This window comes from Carassius carassius, chromosome 37 (genome assembly GCF_963082965.1).
Source record: "Carassius carassius chromosome 37, fCarCar2.1, whole genome shotgun sequence".
In the NCBI taxonomy this organism is placed as follows: Eukaryota; Metazoa; Chordata; class Actinopteri; order Cypriniformes; family Cyprinidae; genus Carassius; species Carassius carassius.
This window is the reverse complement of record NC_081791.1, coordinates 10,645,164-10,667,668: the sequence shown is the minus strand read 5'-3', so window position 1 is coordinate 10,667,668 and position 22,505 is coordinate 10,645,164. Positions and strand designations below refer to the sequence as shown.

The 22,505-nt window shown below is 42.5% G+C and overlaps 1 protein-coding gene across 1 annotated transcript in view; it reads right to left on the bottom strand.

The window, feature by feature from the left end:
• Positions 1-17,994, bottom strand: part of cntn3a.2 (contactin 3a, tandem duplicate 2) — an 85,309-nt gene extending 67,315 nt beyond the window's left edge. The window contains exons 1-2 of the mRNA XM_059527427.1: positions 17,939-17,994; positions 91-227 (exon numbers count right to left, since the gene is read on the bottom strand). Of these exons, the coding sequence (XP_059383410.1) occupies positions 91-145 (55 nt within the window). The 5' untranslated portion in view covers positions 146-227; positions 17,939-17,994. The remainder of the gene's footprint in view (positions 1-90; positions 228-17,938) is intronic.
• Between the last annotated feature and the right edge of the window lie 4,511 nt (positions 17,995-22,505).

Genomic DNA, 22,505 nt, shown 5'->3' with positions numbered 1-22,505 from the left:
ATAAGAAAAGATTAAGCTAAAGTTGATAGAGACATAGTTGTGAATACACCACAAGAGCCACAGAGGGAAGGAATTACCAATTCATTTTACCTGCAAGATACTCCATGATTGATAGCAGCAAAAACTGTTTCCATAGTAACGTCATCTTCAGCTGCCAGGGGCGAGTGTTACTTGAATCCAGTGCGCTGTGAACGAACGGCTGCTCTCTCAAGAGAAAACCACCTGACCTGTTGAGGACCAGATTAGGAGAAATTAGAAATACTTTGTTATGGGCAGTCCAGTTTTATTTTTCTCAGTTAACACTAAAGATTAGTTTTTATGCAAAAGAAAGCCATAAGGTAATGAGCGGTGGCTGCTGTGTGCTCACAATACGCATCAGGGGGCGAAATTATCACAGCGCTAATGTGGCTTCAAAGATCACAATTGAGATCACTTGAATTCAGAACAATACTCTTTTCCATGATGCAAACTGATATTGATCGGATGGAGGAACTAAAGTAGATTTTTGCAATTAAAAAAAGCCTATAATCAACAATTTGAACAAATATCTCTGAAGATATGTGAAAGAAAAATAAATAAACTAAAATAGGATTTTAATCAGAAAAGTGTATTGCTCACGATGTCATGGCATATTAAGCCACCTCACTGTCATATTTCTATTCCCACATATTGTACGTATTGAATCAATGGGAAATCCTCTGATTTTAATGAGAAAACATTACCTCCTGAGTCACCGTTTTATATCCGAAATCTCCTTGTTTACACACTGTAAATGATTCAACAATGACAACATTTTTGTTAACAGCAGTTAAATTTTTAATTAAATTTATGCATTTGGCAGACGCTTTTATCCAAAGCAACTTACAGTGCATTCAGGCTATCAATTTTTACCTATCATGTGTTCCCGGGGAATTGAACCCCCAACCTTGCACTTGAGAAGGCAATGCTCTACCAATTGAGCTACAGGTACAGCAATGATAACAACTTCAACGTTGATTAAATTGACACTTGATTCAACTATATACACATACACACATCATTCCTATGCAAAATTTGCAATGTTCTGTAGCTTTTTAACCAAAAAACTGAAGTGGATGTTAATAAAAAGTCATCAGAAAATACATGCATCACAATTATTCAGAGTAATTTGACATGAAGCTTTATTTCCAAGCATTTATGTCTCTCTGAGCAAGATGTTGCATTGGTAAACTTTTAATTTAAAACAACATTATTTTATTCTATCAATTCTATCAATCCATTTAGCATAAAATTACTGCAGAAAAAAAAGTCTGAAGATTCAGTCTGGTTAAAGGGAAAATTATGTCCTAACCTATGCCAGTTGGCCATCACCTTTCGGATGAGTCAGGATGTACACATTACAGCTGTGATGGTCTGCAGGGTGTGCTTGTTTTTTTTTTAATATGACACACTATTCACAATAGCCAGTGAGTTATGGGGTTTGGATGGTGTTCAGTCGATTATTTTCTGCAGTGCCAATCTGCCAAGCAACATTTTAAATCAATTTATGGAGCCAAAGACAGTGAAAAAGGACAGAGGGAAGGATGTAGTACTGCTGATGTGAGAACAGAGAGATCCCAAAACAATGGATCTCAACTGGGTTTGTGTTTTGATTTCCAACTGCAATCCAACATAGAACCAAACAAGATACATTTATTAATATTATTAAATAAGAACAATATTATCATTCAGAATTTGGGGTTAGGATTCATATTATTATTATTCATAAATTATGTGAAAAGATCAAAAAGGCAAATAATAAAAATATTATTACAATTTTCTAAATGTAAAACAGTTTTCTATTTGAATATATAAAGCATATAAAGCATTTCTAAATAAAAATATAACATTTAAATATAAAAAAAAATTTTTGTAATAACATGAAAAGCATTTACTGTAACTTGAGCAATTTTAATTTGTCATTGCTGTTTTTCATTCCAAATAAATAAATAAATACACACTGAATGTATATATAATTAATATTACTTAAATATTAAATATTCATATTAACAAATGTACATTTTTACATTTAGCATGTACTGTACTAATTGTTATGCAATTGAAAATATGATTAGTATATCTCCTTTTTTTTTTTTTTTTTTCTCAGAAGCAAATAATTTACTGCACAAAACATTTCTGGATGGCACCAGACATGTCATGTTTATCCTAGCAGCACTGCATATTTAATATTATGCTGGTCATATTTTTTGAACCTTGTGTAGTTTTGTCCATGCTTTTCAAGGATTAGAGCATGTCATACAATCTGTCCATGTTGGCATCTGCCTAATCTGACAAACGGCAGATTAATTTGCACCCACATACCGCAGAGTTTGATCAGAATAGACCTGTGACCCACTTTTGGGCTGCGGCCCACCAGTTAAGAACTTCTGATGTAAGATGCAAAACCGTCAAGTTTCTCATAATACACTTCAGAGAAGCGCTTCATACAATTCACTGGTGCACAAAACACACGCTCGCACAAAGCCGAGTAATATCAAGGCCACTGAAGACTTATAAGGGCACTCCAAGAATGATAATCACTGCCATCTCATGTAGCTGCTGGAGCGTGGGGCCTCAGGAAAGATTTCCCTCATCTTTCAAGTTTTAGGCTGGTTTTAGCAGGAGCAAGTGTGTAAAATGGGATTTAAATACTCTGGATTTCGTGTGAAGAACACTGCATGACATGCATGCCGTGTTTCTTCTTGCTAAGCAGTCTTGAAGTGAAATCCTCAACACAGTGAGCCTGTGAGACCTTCTCATCACACTGAACCGTCTAGTTCATTCCCATTAATGAAAAGTTGCACTGCGTAATTAGGGGCTTTGTTATTTGCGGCCTAATTTAATGCCTTTTAATACAAACAATTCAACATCCCTCCAAATAAAACACCCTGAAGATGTAAAGCCGCGCCAATAATGCTTAATTTTCGAACTCTCTGAAGCGAAGACTGCTTCAAAGAGCCATCTCCAGCCCATTACAAACAACTCACTGATTCCTTGATTATGTTTGCTTGTTCCTTGACTAAACATAATTACAGGTCAATACAAAAACACTCGTTTGAATGTACAGTATATGTGTCCAGATTAGTGCGATTTTCATTAACGAAAATTGTCGAAAAATGTTTGTTGACCACCTTTTTCGCGGCTAAAATGAGACAACGATGAGACGACACCAACATCATTAAAACATTAACTGTGACTATGTTATTGACGAAAAAAGACGGTTTAGTTTAAAAAATAAAACTTTAAAACAATTGAATAAAACAAAAAGTGATGTTTTCTTCATCAGAAAGAGGAAACAAAATGATATAGAATTTTTTTAGCAAGCCCCCATAAGTTTTCATGCTAAGGGTTGCCAGATTTCATGATATTAAATCCCCCAATCAGAGCTTTCCTCTTAAAAAGGATACATTTTGTATGTAATTCCTGCCCCATGAATTACTTAATCTTCACAACCTGGCAACCATGAGAACACTGTGTTCCTTCACATGACTGCTGTGACTAAATCTGCAATCAAACCTTCTCAGTGATGAATAAATCCACACATGGATCTTGGCTCTTTTGTTTGCGATCTTGGTTGCTGCATAAATGCACTTACGAATAAAAGTATTTTTTTCTTTAACATCTTTTTCTTTTTTATTTAAGAAAAAAAGTCTGAATTGCGAGAAAGAAGTCTGAATTGTGATATAAAAGTTGCAATTCACTTTTGTAAAAAATAAACAATAGAAAACTGTTGTTTTAATAGAAAACATAAGTTATGATTACGATTGAAAATAATTGTGATTATCAGTTTAACTATACAGCATGACTAAAATATGAAGTTTTCATTTATTAAAACTAGCCTAAACTAGACTTTTAGACAAATAAAACTTGGCTAAGACAAAAAAAAAAAATAGGACAGGTTGTCAAAGTATGCTAAAAATAGACAATTTTACATAGGACTAAGACTAAAATTAAGACAAAAAAAATCAGCCAACAAAATAAACGTACTCGGTTACTAACGTAACCTCGGTTCCCTGAGATGAGGGAACGAGTACTGCGTAAGCTAGCTTACGCTATGGGAAAAGGTCCCCTTTTCTCGAGAATATGAAGCCAAAAATTATCCTTAATTTTTAAATAATGTAAAACGCAGTGCTGCAGCACAGCAGACCCAAGCGAAGCGGCTCGCACGCTTATTGGCTGTGCTGCGGCAACTGCAGCAACCTATGGTGAGGCGGCGGAGAGTAACGAACCAATGGGGGCGCTTCGCGCCCATTGGACGTCAGAGCGCGCCAAAATAGGCGTGGCTGGAACTATATAAGCCACCGCTTCACCATAGGGATCAGGTTTTAAATCGACTGAAGCGATCACCCGGTCCGAGCACATAGCACGGCAGGTTACGCAGTACTCGTTCCCTCATCTCAGGGAACCGAGGTTACGTTAGTAACCGAGTACGTTCCCTTTCGAGAGTACTCTCGTACTGCGTAAGCTAGCTTACGCTATGGGAACACAATGTAAAACGCCGTGCGTGCTCGGGAACTTCGACCTGTCACAGCCCGAGGCGAGAGCTCGGGGCTTTATAGCAGGAGAAATCCCAGTCCCAACAGCCAACCTTAGTGAGCTTTATATAGGGAACGAAAAAAGGGGGACGTGATAAGGCTTAGCACGTCTATATAGAAAGTACCCTGGCCTGCAGGGCAGGGACTTGCAGATTATAGAATCTAATAAATGTGGACGGAGAGGCCCAGCCTGCCGCCGCACAGATATCATCCAGTGGTATCCCGCAGGACCACGCCCATGACGATACGGGTGGAATGGGCTCTGATGCCGAACGGGCAGTGAAGGCCCTTAGATTTGTAAGCCAGCGAGATAGTGTCTACTATCCATCGCGATAGGCTTTGCTTCGTGGTGGCGAGACCTCGGGTGCGCCCACCAAAGCATATGAAGAGCTGGTCCGACCTCCTGAATAAGGCGGAGCGCGCAATATAGGTTTTAAGAGCCCTGACGGGGCAGATGAAGCTCGCGTTGCTTTCGTCGCTTTGCGAGGAAAGGGCTGACAGCGAGATGACCTGCGCTCTGAACGGTGTTGAGAGCACCTTGGGGACATAGCCGTGTCTTGGTCTGAGAATGACTCTGGAGTCATTAGGCCCAAACTCGAGACAGTCAGCGCTTACAGATAGCGCATGTAAATCCCCCACTCGCTTGACTGAGGCCAGAGCCAGTAGAAAAGCGGTTTTGAACGAAAGAAGCTTCATATCGACAGACTGAAGCGGTTCAAAAGGGGGGCCCTTTAAGGCCTCTAGGACCGTAGACAGGTCCCAGGAAGGGATTGAAGGGGGTCGGGGAGGGTTCATCCGACGAGCTCCCTTAAGGAAACGAATGACCAGTTCGTTTTTTCCCAGTGATAGGCCGGCCACCGGAGCATGAGAAGCTGCAATGGCTGCCACATACACTTTGAGCGTAGACGGGGATCTGCCCGCATCTAAACGCTCCTGTAGGAAGGAGAGTATCTCCGTCACGTCACATAAGTGAGGGTCTAGGTTCCGTGTCCCGCACCAGGTGGAGAACACTGACCATTTCTGCGCGTATAGGCGCCTGGTTGAGGGCGCTCTGGCTTCCGTAATGGTCTTTAACACTCCCTCAGGGAGGTTCCCGGGTACCCGTTGAGGGGCCATACATGAAGGGCCCAAAGTTCGGGGTGGGGATGCCAGAGCAGATCTGACCAGAACGTGGTGGCCCTTTAAAAATGGGAGGAAAGCTTTCAGGGATAGTTCGACCGCTATCATCTCCAGACAGTTTATGTGTAACAGTCGCTCCGGGCTCGACCAGAGGCCGGAGGCAGACCTGCCCTCGTACAGGGCGCCCCAACCGAGGTTGGATTCATCTGTCGAGACTACTTTCCATTTCGAGACAGCGCCCGTGCTTACGCCTAACTGATACCAGTTGGCTATTTTCCAAGGGGCCAGAGCTGTGATGCAGCCGTGGGTCACCCTGATGCGCGCGCGGCCGGAAATCCAGGCGCGCGCTGGAACACGGTCTCTCAGCCAGCGCTGTAGTGGGCGCATGCGCAGCAGGCCCAGTTTGAGAACCGCAGAGGCTGATGCCATCAGACCTAGCATTTCCTGAAATCGTTTGAGCGGGTAAAGAGACCCGGCTTTGAACGACACGGCAAAATGCTGAATAGTGAGAGCGCGCTGTGACGTCAGACGCGCTGTACATGTCACAGAGTCTATGTCTATCCCCAAAAAGGAAATCCTCTGGCTGGGAGACAGAGCGCTCTTAACAGTGTTGATCGTGAGACCCAGGCATTCTAAATGGCTGAGGATCCAGGATCTGTGTGTCGTCAGTAGTTCCTCGGAATGGGCTAAAACTAGCCAGTCGTCGAGGTAGTTCAATACTCGCACTCCCCGCATTCTCAGGGGTGCGAGAGCGGCATCCATGCACCGTGTAAACGTACGGGGCGCTACGGAGAGGCCGAATGGAAGAACCATGTACTGATAAGTCTGCCCCTCGAAGGCGAATCTCAAGAATGGCCTGTGATGGGGTGCTATTTGAATGTGAAAGTAAGCGTCTTTCAGATCCACTGAGAAAAACCAATCCCTCGGGCGAATTTGCGCGAGTATTTGTTTGGTAGTTAACATTTTGAACGATCGCGTCATAAGCGCTTTGTTCAAACGTCTGAGATCTAGGATGGGTCTGAGACCGCCAATCCTTTTTTGGTACGAGGAAGTAGCGGCTGTAAAAGCCTGACTCGCGCTGCGCAGGGGGGACAGTTTCTATCGCCCCTTTTGCAAGAAGGTTTATCAGTTCGGCGCGAAGGACGTGTGTCATTTCGCTTTTCACTTTCGTTTCGACCACGGCGCGAAAGCGCGGCGGTCTGCGAGCGAACTGGAGCGAGTAACCTCGTTTTATTATATTCAAAACCCAATTTGATATGCCGGGGATGGCCTGCCATGCAGCGGCTCGTGCGGCTATGGGTTGAATGTGCTTCGGGCACTGGCCGCCTGTTATGAGGGGACCAGTAGCTCGAGTATGCTGTGCTTGTGACACTGTGGTGACAGCGCTTATCTGTAGGGTTGCGCACTGAGAAGTGGGCACGCGCGCTACATTTAGAGCACCTCCGGCGCGAGCGGGAAGGTGGGCATGAAAGGAGACCCGAGTGAGTCTTTGTGACACTTGGGGGAGTGTGTATACATGTAGGGGTGCGTACTGTGTAGTGGGCACACTGCCTACATAGAAAAAGCTCTTTTTGTGCTTTATTGAGGTCGCCGTGAAAACGGCGTTTGTGTGCAGGCGTGCGTGCATTGTAACAGGCTCGTTTACTGCAGTATAGACATCTCCAACCGCCTTTAGTGAGGGGATTGGAGGAAGCATGTGAGGTTTCTTGTGTGGTGGTCCGGCCGCAGCGGGACTTAACCACGGTCTTTTCAGCCCGAAGGTCAGGAGGGCTTCGGAGGCTCGGGGTTCAGCACAATCCTGGGCCGAGGTCCCCGTCTCTCTGGCGGTTTGCGGCTCGTAGAGCGAGAGCGGTGCTGGGTTTTGGTCGCTGGGCGAGACTGTAAGTCTGGCTGCGATGGCTTCGAGGTCTGAGGGGGCGGCGCATTTCTACGGCGTCCCGCAGCAGAGCTAGAGCGTTTCGGCAGGAAGTGTCTCATTGCCTGTGACGTTTTCTGAGCCTCAGTGAAGCGTTCAGCGAAACCCTTAACCGACTGGCCAAAGAGGCCGGAAGGCGAGATAGGAGAGTCGAGAAAGGCGGATTTGTCGGCGTCTTTCATCTCCGTGAGCGTGAGCCAGAGGTGTCGCTCTAAAACAGCGAGGCTTGCCATGCTTCGGCCGATCGCTTGTGCTGTGGTCTTTGTCGCACGCAGGGCTAGATCAGTAGCGCTGCGGAGATCTTTAAAGTCATAGGTATCTGGGGCAGACTCGTCCAGGTTACGGAGAAGTCTGGCCTGAAAAACCTGCAGCACAGCCATGGTGTGTAGAGCCGAAGCAGCTTGACCAGCGGAGGTGTAAGCTCGGCCAGCGAGAGCTGAGGTGGTGCGGCACGGCTTGGATGGATGCACAGGCTTCGACCGCCATCCAGCGGCTGAGGGCGGGCAGAGGTGTGCAGCAGTAGCCTCCTCGAGAGGGGGGAGGCTCTCGTAACCGTGGTCTCGGGCGCCGTCGACAGAGGAGAGCGCTGACGAGACAGAAGTCTTCAAGCGTGCGGAGAATGGGGCTTTCCACGACTTTGTGAGTTCATTGTGAACTTCCGGGAAGAAGGGGGCGTTTCTTTGCGGAGGGGCCGAAGGGCGCCCCTGCAGGAACCATTCATCCAGCCTGCTTTTAGCGGGCTCGCCTGGAGGAGACCAGTCGAGCTGAAGGTCGCTGACAGCCCTTGTAAGCACGCGAGTAAGCTCCGCGTCGATATCGGTGCGTTGTCCGGTGCAGCTGGGTGCTGTAGAGGGGGGGGGGGGGTCCGCAATGGAGCCCGACCATTCCTCACTACTGGACGCGGCGAGAGAAAGGCTGTCGTGTCTGTCCTCTTCCGCCTCAGGCGCTCCGAAGGAGAAGGGGGCGCTGGTGAGCAGGGACTGGCGCTGCTCGTCCACGAAGAGGACAGGCGAAGGAGAGAGAGCGGGCGAGGCACGCGGGGAGTGTTCCGGCGTGAGCTCGCGTGTAGCAGTATGCTCAGGCATTCTCTGATCGCGGCGTTTCTTACGCGGCACTTGAGAGAGAAGAGGCGGAGCGGGTGGAGCATCGTGGCTGGTTTGAGCTAATCGAGCCCGCAGGGTCGATATAGCCATGTCGTCGCACTCAGGGCAGCCGCCCTTGAAGAGTGCGCTCTCAGCATGCTCGCGGCCCAGGCAGGAGACACAGATGATGTGGCGGTCCTCACTGGGCAGAGGGCCTCGGCAGGAAGCGCAGGCCCGAGGCATTTGAAACAACGCCTCGAATTCTGGAGGAAAAAAGTGTGATGCAGCGGCAAACACACTAGCTTTGAAAAGGATATAGTCACGCCGGATGGCGCAGCAGGAAGCGAGTGCTGAAGGCGGCGTCGAGATGAAGCACGAGCCGGCGTCCTCAGATCTGCGTTGCAGTGCTATCCCGCTGAGAGGCTTTTCGACGGCGTGTAGAGGCTTCTCCGGAGAAGACAGCGAAGTGCAGGTGAGATCGCTGAAGGAGATGAAATCTGATCCCTATGGTGAAGCGGTGGCTTATATAGTTCCAGCCACGCCTATTTTGGCGCGCTCTGACGTCCAATGGGCGCGAAGCGCCCCCATTGGTTCGTTACTCTCCGCCGCCTCACCATAGGTTGCTGCAGTTGCCGCAGCACAGCCAATAAGCGCGCGAGCCGCTTCGCTTGGGTCTGCTGTGCTGCAGCACTGCGTTTTACATTATTTAAAAATTAAGGATAATTTTTGGCTTCATATTCTCGAGAAAAGGGGACCTTTTCCCATAGCGTAAGCTAGCTTACGCAGTACGAGAGTACTCTCGAAAGGGAACACTATTTCAGATTTTTACCCAAATGCAACCCTCAAACCACGCTGATATAGCTGAGATACAGAATGTAATGAAAACAATTTTCAAGTGTAGCAATAAATTGACTTTTAGTTTTCTTCTCTCCTGAGGACAATATTCTGTCAATAGCAAGTGTAACAAAATGCATTACGATGCCCTGAAGTGCTTCAGATAACTGAAATATCAGAGATATTAAGACAAAAAGAAGAATTCTAATAAGCAACACAGACAGACAGTCTATTTGTGACAAATATATCTGTTACTGCCCCATAACGTTGCATTTATAGGTTAGTTAGCTGGCGTCTTCATGGCACAACACTTTGTTCTGTGTGATCTTGCTGGTTTATGTTTTGATGATCCTCTGCGGGGTATAAGAGCGATTATTGTGTCGCTGGCCGGCCTGACTGATTTTTTCAATTACGAAGCTGTTGAGCGCAGTTTAGCGGGACAGATGTTATATTTGTATTCATTTCTTTCATTACTTTACAGGGTGGATGACACGTGAAATGAGCCTGAAACAAGAGATGAATATCTATTATGTTCCTTATGTAACGACACACATATAAATGGCATCAGGTGGGATTTTTTATTTTATTTATTTTTTAAGCTTCTGAAATCAGTCACAAAATGACACCGAACAGCAATATATCATTTTTTAGAAATGGAATTTAATGCTAGAAACTGAATGAAATAATAAACCAATCTATATTGGCTAAAACTGATGTTCAAGTTTAATGTGTTGACATGCACAGTCCTACTCTGGTTATGATTAATAATCTGACAGCATTTAAGGTCATGTACAACAGTTCCTTTGCATTTACATTTGTATATTATAGTGTCTTATTAAGTATGCATATGTCTCATGCATCTATATGTTATAGTTCCCTTTCGAGAGAACTTCGAACTGCGTCCTCTAGGGGGCGCTTTGGGGAAAACCTCGTCGTGACCCGTGTCTGAAGCATACATTGAAAAAACACCAACTTGTTGGCCAGCGACAGCCTCCGATGCACTGCCGGCGCGACTATGAATCAGCACCGGGAGAGCATTATCTTCTTCATCTTCACTGACTGTTTTGTTTGAAGCATGCATCTGAAAGAACCAGTAAGGGCAATCTTTGTTTATCATGGCGACAACTAGCAAGCGTTTAGACGATGTGTGCATCCGTGTCGGCATTATTTGACACCCGATGACACACGCGATCTTTGCGTCATTTGTTTGGGTGAAGAGCACGCACGTGATGTCTTTGAGGAGGCAATCTGCGTGCATTGTGAGCATTTTTTCAATGGAAAAAGCTCCACTCTCGTTTGTCTCTCTTCTGAAAAAAAAAAAGAAAAAAAGGCAGCCATCTGCTTCCTGCGGTTCAGGATCTATTCGCGCTGAGGCGAGGAAGAAAATGAGCTCGTGAGAATACAGGTGGATCTGTCTGAATGGTTTAAAGAGTGACTTTCCCTTTCGCGCTTGTAAAAAAAAAAAAGAAAAAAAAAAAGGGCGGCGGACGAGAGAGAGCCTCGGGAGGATGATGTTATATCTTTAACACTTTCTGATACTGAGGTTAGTGCTCTGCTGGGTTTTTACCCAGGAAAAGCAGGAGATATTTGAGGATGGTGAAGAAGCTGAGGCTGAGCCTTCTCAATTCTCCTGCCCTGCGTATGTAGAGCTGTTGGAGGTTATTGAGCGAAAATTACCTTTTGACCATAGCCCTCCAGCTCAGGTGAGCCTTTCATTTGTGCATGATCTCCATTCAGAGATTAAAAATAAAGGAAAGATGCCGTTTTCTTCTCGCATCCATCGGTTTCGGCATGAAAGTAATCTGCCAACATCGAGGTGATGCTCGACAGCGGTTAGGAGGGAATGCCCCCTGTAAAAAGAGCTAAAAATCTTATAAATAATTTATAAAATTTTTATCTGTGAAAATGTTTTCTTTCTGCAGGGGAAACATCCTCTCTTAATCTCCCTCCTTGCCATCTAAGCCCCTTCAGAAAATCATCTCGCTTAAATGGCAAGGCCTGGATAGAGGCAGGGGCCTTTTTCTGATCAGGTAGCTGAGCTGCGCCGCACCACGGAACTCTCTCCGTGCTACCAAGCAGGCCGCCTCCGTCATGGGCAGGACTATGGCGGCCATGGTGGCAGCGGAGAGACATCTGTGGATGAACATGGCAGACATCGGGAGGAAAGAAAATGCTTTCTGCTCGATGTTCAGGTTTCGCCTTCTGAACTTTTCGGTATTTCCGTTGAGACTGCGATTTGAGAAGTTCAGGGAGACGAAGGCGCGGTCTGCTGCTTTCAGATCCTTCTTTCCACGAAGGTCCAGGTCTGAGCCCGAACAACATAGGGGTCCTGGCCTGTCTCGATCTGAGGATCAAAGATGGGCACGGAAGGCTAGTGTCGCAACTCGCGCTCCTCCCCCACCTGCGGGCAGGGGTTAGAGGAATCGTGGGTCACGAGGAGGTAAGCAGAACCTAAGGGGTATGATCTAGATGAGGCAGCTTTCTTGTCCGAATTGGAGTGATACCGAGGTATCTACACGTTCCCTTTGGGGATTTTTAACCCTCTGGAGTCTAAGAGGTTATCAGGAGAAAATAGCCTCATAATGCGTATATGCGTTAATCGGCTTCAGAGGGTTAACTTCTGCTTTTATCTTCCCCTTCCTAGATCCCCTGTAACCACCAGCTCTCCACCTGATCGAGGTTAGGTGGAAACCTCTCGCATAACAGTCTCCTATGCTGGACCTATAATGTTTTTATGGTTGTATGTTCATAGCAACCACCTGACTGATGGTCCAGACTAAAAGGATGCGCCCCTTGAGCGGGGCTCCGGCGCAGGAGGGTGGGTGAGTAAATGTAACCCTCTCTGTATATACTTATGTGTATTTAATTGCTGGTGGTTACGTGTCTGCTAATAAACTCTGTGAGTTTCCTTTGCAGAGCTCAGTTACAGTGTTTACTAAACACTCGCCAGCAGCAGCCATCCAGCTTCATGTTCCGGTATTAGGCGGCTGAGATCACAGGTTTCTGAGGGAGCCTCCTTGATCATCAGGCCTGGCACAGCACTGCAGGGAATTTCATGGATGTCTGGCCAGGTCACCCCGAGGGGTCTCCTGGCCGCTTAGGAGTGCTGTTACATCTACAGGGAAGTGGAGGTGGCAGTTACAGAAGTCTTCTTGTATATGCTGCCTCAGGTGATGCTCCCCTCGCCCGAGGTTTGTAAAATTGAGCTTGCCTCTCTCGTGAGATTCAGCACCTCTGCGATGCTTAGGAACCTTTAAGTACACATGCTAAGCTTTGTGTACTTTCTCAAAACCACATGGTGGTCAGTGTGCACGTGAACACTTTGCGCACTTTCTAAAATCCACAAGTGGTAAGTTTGCACACAAACTTTCTGAAATCTTGTACGATAAGGGTTACGCACTCCGCTTCGTTCCCTTTCTTGAGATGATTAGACCTTGGTTCCTTGGGCTCCATTCAGCCAGTGTGTATTTATTTATACACCTCAAGCATCGCTTCCCTCAGCATGATGGGCTATTTGGGGGATTCTCGTGGTAATTTAGCAGCGCTCCCCTTTTTCCAAAAAAGGGTCGCCTATGAGCGGGCTATTCTGAGCCCGGAGTTCTCCTCTCGTATGAGACTGAGTTCTCTGTTTTTTCCCCAGAGCGCTCCAGTATTGTTTCCATAGATCGAGTAGATGACTCTCAATCATACTATTTTGAGAAACACTATTCCATCTATGAGCTGCTCTATCGGAGTGTATCATAGTTCACTGACAAGGTTTGTACTGTAAGCAGGGCCATAGCTGGGGTCAGCGTGGCCCCGGTGCAGGTTGTACCAGTGGGCCCTGTTTGAAAGTGTTTAATTTGTATGTTCGTTCTGTTTATTTGTTTGTGCTATTTACACAGTGTTTAAGTTTTTTCAAGTTTGTAAGTGTCCAGGTACAGAAACCGAATAATTAAATGTAAAATAGCACTGTAAAAATTAAACATACAGTCAAACCAAAATTTATTCAGACACCTTCAACATTTCTCACATTATCAGTTTATTTGCTATAGTTTAGAAAATGGTAATAAAATATGACAAGAACTCAGAGTTAAACTGTCAGAACAAATTCTAAAAACTTTGATTGTAATCCATTACATATCTTTCTATCAAACAAAACTTCATACAAATGTCAATACTTTGTTGGCCAATTACCAAGCAATGATTAATTGTGTTTAGTCTGTGGTGTGAAAAGTTTGCATTAGCAATTCCGCAAAGGAGAGCTCAGTTTAGTGTTGCTGTCTGTGAGACGCGGCTCTCTCTCCGAGTGCGCACCGAGCACAGCGCGAGTAACCAGCTGCTCAGTTCAGCTTTTCCGCGTCTTGTGTTTGAATGCTTTAAAGTTTTTTGAATGGTTAAAGTGGCAAGTGGCAAGGCTTAATAAAGTGATTTGTGAAGTATCATTCTATCTATCTATCTATCTATCTATCTATCTATCTATCTATCTATCTATCTATCTATCTATCTATCTATCTATCTATCTATCTATCTATCTATCTATCTATCTATCTATCTATCTATCTATCTATCTAGAAAAGCCTTATATACTACACAGGATATAGGATATAAAAATCTATCGGTCAGACCTAGTGACCTACTATCACCAACTGTCAAACTGAAACCCAACAAATGGAGAGATATACAGCGATGAGGAAGGCCCGTCGTTGAGGCACAGTTGAAGTGGACGTGGCAATATTAATCTCAGGTGGTGACGAGTGAAGCTTTCACTCTGAAACACAAAGCCATTAATAACAGCCTATCAATTGCTTTCTCTTTTTCTGGAACCAGAGAGTGGCCTCTACGGGAACCGGAGCACATCATCAAAATAGCAGATGAGGCTGGCGGCAGCGGCGAGGGAAGCGAGAGGCGCCAGATTTGTGATAATCATCATTCACTCGGTCCCTTTGCCTGTAGGCACTTTACATCAAAACAAATGACAACTGCATCTTATAGTGACATGTTAGTTTAAGCAAATGCATCGAAGACAGCTTATCAAAACCATTCCCGACAGAGAAACAGCCGTGTGCCGCCGCTGATACCAGCGAGATTTGAGATAAATGTTCACATTATTGCATTACTGTAACGGGTGAAGTCTGTTTTCCTTCGTGATGTCTGTTTTTTCCTTTTTAAATTATGAATAAATGTTTGATGAACAGTTGGCGAGCAGCTGGATTGGATTTAGTAACAGGTGAGATGACCAATCTAGCAATTGAGAGAGGGCGGATGAATGCAAACCGTTTCTAGGAACAACACAAAACTCTACGAGTTATAAAACAAGAGCGATGCATGAGATTAACATTTTTGTGTACTTCAGTCACGGCGACGTAAAAAAAAACTGATTTGATATGTGAATTTCTAAGGCCAATAAACGATCAACATGATCAAAACCATGATGAAAAACCTGTTGTACACAATCTACTATACATCTTCTGTTGTCTGTTGATAGTTTATACTTTTTTAGCAGGATAAAAGCCTTTTACTGTAAATCTAAAAATGTTCCCCTTCAGGTCATGATCTTGCTGTGAAATGTTCAATGATTTAACTAACCACAAGAATAACTTTTATATTCTAATCTCAAAACGAACATCTACTGAACTGAAGCATTAGGCTTCCTTGATTAACTATATATCATTTTTAGATAAAAGCATGAATATTTATTGTTTCATCTCTCAATCACCATTGCATTGTAGCTTACTTAAATATGTTTTGACTCCCACAATACAAACTACAGAGCAGAATCATTTAAATATTAGGAAATAGAATGGCACCTGATATTTCTGTGCATTTTCTGCAAGAATTGAATCTGACTTTTGGTCATATTAATATAAGCAACTGTATCAAATAGTATATATGCATATTTTACTCAGTTTGGGCACCTGAAGGCATTTGTTCCATACTCTCAATATAATACTATATAAAAGTCTGATGTATCATATTTGATACATATATTAATATTTTGACAAAAGGTTCATTAAACTGTTCCATTAAAAAAAAAACTTTACAGGGTTAACCGAGTTTTCCTGCTTTTGAAATCAATGAGAGTACATCAGACAAATGTGTACATGATTCAGAAACTTATTTTCATTAAAAATGCATTCTGTCAAGGACTATTATGTTTTTATCCTTCCTCTCTTTCTTTCCTAAGTACTGGCCTTATTTAGTTCTTTCCAAGAACTTTGCAAAGCTACAAAATCCATTTAAAAATAATTTCTGCAAATTAGAAGAGCTATTAAAGTGTTTTTTACTGACAAACAAAATTCTTTTAGCCAAAAATTAAGGTACTTATAACAACCCATATTTTGTAAATTATAAAATCGTGAAATTAAAAAAAAAGTGTCTTTCAGGATTTTTCTGTGACATTGTGTTGTTAAGTGCTGATCTGTTGTAATTAGAGTAGGCATGCGTTTGTCCTTAATTTATTTGTAATTAATTATTAATTTATAATTTATTTGTCCTTAAGCCCAAAGTCGGAGACACTCATTAGGATAACGAATGGCAGCTCCGGAGAGAGGTCTCAGGACACAGAATTCTTCCCACTCCTACATGACTAGACGACTAATAAGTCTCATCATGGATGCTCCCTGTGCACGAGGAGTTTTAAGAACAACGCCGTTTTTTTAAAATGTCAACCCACAAGGGCATTTATGCTAACAGATACCTAGAATTACTTGTGTTTGTGCCATAAAGACTCCGCAAGAGATTATTTGAAATGCAATTTAGTTCTTGCCGTGAATAAATTGAGGGGAGCGCACATATATAAAGCAGGTCATTTAAAGATTCTCCATGGTGAGAATTTTACGCAAGTTGTCTGTGGCGATGAATGACTTCATTTCACAGCTTCAGTATTATTAAAGGTCCACAGATTTATTTTATTTTTTTACACAACACGTGTGGAATGAAATGAGCAAAATGCTGCATTAAATCTCAGCCTCTCCTCACATGCAATGCAGAATGCATGTTTCATGTGCATGAGCAATAAAGTCCTCGGCTGAATTTTATCACGGATTCATATTAAATCTGTGGCTGCGAGATGAAAGGACACTTGGCACTTCTAAGCGGTGCGGAAAGTGAGGGACATTTCTTGACTTCTCTTGACTCCATGGGATTCTCATATTGCATGCATACTTCAGATGAATAATTCATGTGAAATTAAAAACTAAAAGTTCACATTAAAAATGCAAAGCCATATTACAAGTATCATTTCTGGAGGAAGTGGTCGCTCTCGAAGAGAGCATGATATCAGTTTAACCACAGAGCAGTGTTACATCATATGAGATGCATAATAAACATAAAATGCCTCGCTGATACAATATCACCACACTCTCAGGAAACACAAACAGGCATTTTAAATAAATGTATGCTGTTCTTTACATTATTCATATTACGTGATTAAGAAGAACCCAACATGGAGCCTACTTTATGGATATAGTTACCGTACCGTGCTGAGCTACTTGTAAATACACTTTACACAAAAGCTAACAGTACATTTAGAAATGTATTTGGTAAAAATGACATTCTTGCAAGGACTATTATGGGTTTTTCTTTTTTATGTTTTTTTTTTAAGTGCTCACTCAACTACTTTTCAAGAACTTCACAAAGCTACACTGTCCATTAACCTCCTTTCTGGAACTTTAAAGTGGTTTACTGATGAATGCATGAACTATGCATGTTTAGGAAAATACATATTGTGTGTGTGTGTGTGTGTGTAAAATGTTAATGACATGGTTTTAATATGATTTAGCATCACTAAATCAGCCAATACTACATACACTAAAATGACTATAACTTCACATAACTAAATAAACTAATACAGTCAATACATTTATACCAACAAAACTATATTTGGGGGGGGGGGGGTTGAATCAGGTAGAAATGGATCTTTTAAGGCATGAAGGTTACTGCTTTATACGGTGTAGTATATATTATTATATATAGGCTAATCTAATAAGATTATTATGGCTAATATAAAATGCGATTAGTGTAACCAGGACATTGTAATGTAAAGGAATAGGCACCTTTGTTCTGAATGTCAGGCTCTCTCCAGGGGTTTTCCTGACACACCAGCAGAGCACCTGTGCATTTCTGCAGTAGATGCGCAGCTGAAGCTCTGCCTGAACTTCACTGCTGCAGAGCTCCTTATATCCGTGTCTGTCAAATCCAGCCCTGTCAATCAGCATCATTCAGCACACGCTGTTTAACAGTAAACCAACACGAGCTGATGGGTGAACTAATATCGGACCTGCTGATTAAAGCATCTGCTGCTTCAAACACGGATTCACTGTGAATTCTAATGCAGCAATACATGAGAATGAATTATGGGTGAACCTGAAAGCCATGCAAGGTGAAACAATGAGCAGGCGGAACAATTCTTATTACAAAACGCCAAATTTAATATATAAAATGTTCTACTTTACCCGAGTAACGTGTTTTTTTCTTCTCTCAGTTCGTGTATTTCTTCAGTCTGTGCTCCACGAGCTGCTGACATCGCAGTCACTGAGATTTCGGGAAAACCATTTTGCCCAAGTCTGTGCGTCCAGAGAAAGAGAAAGAGAAAGAGAAAGAGAGAAAGATAGGGAAGAAAGCGCAGGCTGTGTAGGAGGGTTTCGCCCTTTCTCCTTCGGTTCTTCACCCCTTGAATATATTCCAGCACGGCTTCCTCGCAAATGTGTCTGCAAACTGCGCGCAAACCCAGACAGTGCTCCTCCTGAGCCAAGCTCACCTCGCTGGATTCACAGCCATACAGAGAAAGAGAGAGATGTTGTTTGCGGCTAGATTTACATTCAGCGTGTCCAGCCAGCGCTGGGTCCAGCAAATCAGCAGAATGATAGCTAGAGACTGGAGCGAGAGACTTTATGAACAACAGCGCCACCTTCTGACCGAAGCGCACATCTTTCCGTCATCAAAACAGAAGGGAAGCGTGAGGGATTTTTACGTTTTCGCCTCCACTCCCCAGTGGTTCAATTAGCGAATTATTTTACGTTTAATGAATAAATGAATTAAATAAAATATTGCATTCTTAATTGCATTGCATGGCACATTATAAATGTCTTTACTGGTGAATTTAATTGAATACTGTCTGAATAAAATTATTTATTTTTGATAAAAAAATACAATCTTACTTTTAAATCGTGTTGTGTTATGGTTTTCACACACACACACACACACACACACACACACACACACACACACACACACACACACACACACACACACACACAAAAACAGCTGCAGAAAACAGCAGAAAACAGCTATTTTAAATAAAATTTCACAATATTATTGTTCTTTCTGTATTTTTTTAATAAAAATAAATGCAGCCCTGGTGAGCATAAGGGACTTATTTCAAAAACATTAGCCAGCAGTCTATTTATTTAATAAAAAATAAATATATAACTAAGACTTAAGCCAGTAGTTTACTCTACTTAAATCAGTACTTTAACCAGTCTTGTTTTCCAGTATAAATATCTGAAGATCCCTAAACATACTTTGAAATGAAAAATAAAATATCACAACTTGTTTCCAGAGAAACCGAATGAAATGTAGTGATATTTATTTATGATTTCCCAGTGGGGTAGGAAAAGTAAACATGTTTTCACTTATGTCAAATATATTTATTTTTCTTATGCCATTGGCAAATAATTATTTCTCTGAAAAAAAAAAAGACTTAATACTATATGCCATTTTGCTTCTGAATTTTTTCTCAGCGTGGGTTCTATAACATTGCACTGAATATGCTGGACTGACATGCTTTATCTCTGACACCTGCAGCACAAAGCGCGCTGAACTTATGTGAAACATGACAGGCTTGCAGTTATGCTCAATGCCTTCAGAAAGATATATCTGAGTGTGCTCAAATTGACCTTGAAATGAGACTATTCAATCCCATTCAGGAACAAATGGCATGACTCTATTGGTGCCACCAGTCCACAAGTGCAGTCGGACCTGGTGTCAAGAGTGCCAGGTCTCAGCGATTGAACTTGTCAACTACTTTGAGCTCCAAATGGTTACACTATTCTAGAAGGGTTAACAAGTTATTCAGGTCTCTGCAATAAACAAGCCCCTTCACCCTAGCATGCACACAAACCTATAATTCAAAGATGAGAGCAACTTAAATTCACCCTTTTGTAGGCTACTTTCTGCTATTCGTTTGTGTGTCAGTCAAGAATTTCTATTAAAAAACATCACTGTCTATCAGCACAGACCCCACAGGCCTGCGCTGGAGTGTAAAACACACCCACGTTCACCCACAAAAAACACTGCCTTTTATTAGCACTTCCCAGACATATCCATCCATATCACCCCATTATAATTGTTGTTGGAAATAAATCTCGGAACAAGACCGGAAGATTAGATGATCTTTGGAAAGGTCGAACAGCACTCCTCCGGGTGTTGAGAACAGGTCAATTCCAGAGACAAACCCCAGTAAAATAAGCTCTCTTTATTAAAGCCGAAGCTATGTTCTTCCCCACTGCCATTAAACATATTAATCATGCTTACTTCAGCCCAGGATACTTTAACACAGCCCAGCCATCATTAATAATGCTCCATCCAGTCCCGCGTTGACATTTCCTTTAATTATCTCCGTAATTTATTCATGTACTGTATCAGTGGCGCTTGTTGTGCGAAGCTGCCTGCGAGGAATATTTTACTCAAGCCTCTTCAAGACGCAGGATTAACTATGCTAATGAGGAGGCTGGGAGGCATGACTGCTATTTGTGCCTGTTAAGCCAGGAAGCCATTAGACCCTCGATACACACGTGCCAATTGAAACAGGTTTGAGTTACAGTATCAGAAATGTTTTGAGCATTACATTTGTGTTACAAGGACGTAATTTTGTCATACATTTTAGTAAACACTTGAGCCACATTCAAGGCTTTGCGCTTTACGGTTACATTCACATTAATGTTGTTTAATTACTGTTCCAAGTGTTTTGGTATCATGTTTGCACATTAAATGCAGATCAACGACGGAGGGTCACAATTCACAATATTTTATAATTACCTGATAACTTTGTCTCATTTACAAAATGCATGTTCAAGAAGACTCGTAAGACTACAGCTCTTCCCTCTTAAATGTTCTGTGCCATGTATATTGCTTTCTCATTGGCTTTTGCTGGCCACTGATGTATTTTCCATTTAAACCACATTTTACACTACAAGATTGGCAGAAAGGGCATTGGTGTCGCCTCAGAATTCAGGCTGTCACTGAATGAAAATCAAGGCTAAAATTGTGTAGTGGTATTTTATATTTTCAATCAATCCTATCCATTTTCCAAACTGCTTTAATCTCCCGCAGTCATCATTATAACTTATTTTTATATTCTATAATTGTAACTTATATAGCACTCTTTAAAAAGTTTTACAGAATTTAAAAAAAAAAAAAAGATTTAAATACATAAATAATAAACGGGCAGCAGTGGCTCAGTGGTTCATGTAGGTTGTCTACAAACAGGAAGGTTGGTGGTTCAGTCCCCGGCTCCACCTGACCAAACAGTCCATTTACCATAAAAATAAATAAATCTCAAATTGTTAATATTACATTAAGGAATTACTTATCATCAATGTTAGCCCATTGGGTTTGAGTGCATTGTCTGTTACATCATGCACAGGCCTATTTAATTTAACCATTACTTTTAGTTTGGGGGAAGAGTTAGATCTTTTTCAAAATATGAGATCATTGGAGTCCATACTGAGTAAAAACGTTTAGTGGATCCTCTAAGAGAATATTTAATTTTTTACAATTTTAACAACATCACATCACTAATCTAGAGTGAAACTAAAGGAGGCTTACTTGCTTTCCAATCCAGTAATATTCTTCTCAGAGCCAAAAGACATGCAAAAGCACAATTTTTTAACATGGCTGTACCTTGTCCAGGTACTCCAAAAACAGCCATTTAAAAACTAGGCCCAATTTCTTTCATATGTGCCTCAGAAAGAATTTTAAATATAGTTTTCCAGTAGTTAAAGGGTTAGTTCACCCAAATATGAAAATGATGTCATTAATAACTCACCCTCATGTTGTTCCAAACCAGTAAGACCTCCGTTAATCTTCGGAACACTGTTTAAGATATTTTAGATTTAGTCCGAGAGCTTCTCAGTCCCTCCATTGAATGTGTGTGTACGGTATACTGTCCATGTCCAGAAAGGTAAGAAAAACATCATCAAAGTAGTCCATGTGACATCAGAGGGTCAATTAAAATTTGTTGAAGCATCGAAAATGGTCAATTTTGGTCCAAAAATAACAAAAACTGCGACTTTATTCAGCATTGTCTTCTCTTCCGTGTCTGTTGTGAGCACGTTCACTGCAGTGTAGTGATATCCGGTTTGCGAACGAATCACTCGATGTAACCGGATCTTCTTGAACCAGTTCACCAAATCGAACTGAATCGTTTGAAATGGTTCGCGTATCCAATAAGCATTAATCCACAAATTACTTAAGCTGTTAACAAATTACTTAAGCTGCTTTTTTAATGTGGCTGACACTCCCTCTGAGTTAAAATCAATATCCCGGAGTAATTCATTTACTCAAACAGTACACTGACTGAACTGAAGAGAGAACTGAAGATGGACACCGAGCCGAGCCAGAGAGTCGAGTCAAGAACAGTTCGGACAGTTCGATTCAATAAACCGGTTGAAGAAAACGGTTCACCTGTTCTTTTGCGCTCGATGTAATGACGTCATTGGCGAGGATTGCCCTTGATTCAAGCCTTCGGTTTACCCGCGCTCATAACACTAGCACAGAATCAGTTCAGAATCAATCATCAACAGTAATAGTTCAGGTCAGATGCACTCGAGAACGAGTCAATCGTTCGTTCGTTTTTTGTGTCAGCCACATTAAAAAAGTTAACAGTTTAAGTAATTTGTGGATTAATGCGTATTGGAGACGCGAACCGTTTCAAACGATTCAGTTCGATATGGTGAACTGTTTCAAAAAGATCCGGTTACATCGAGTGATTCGTTTGCGAACCGGATATCACTAAACTGC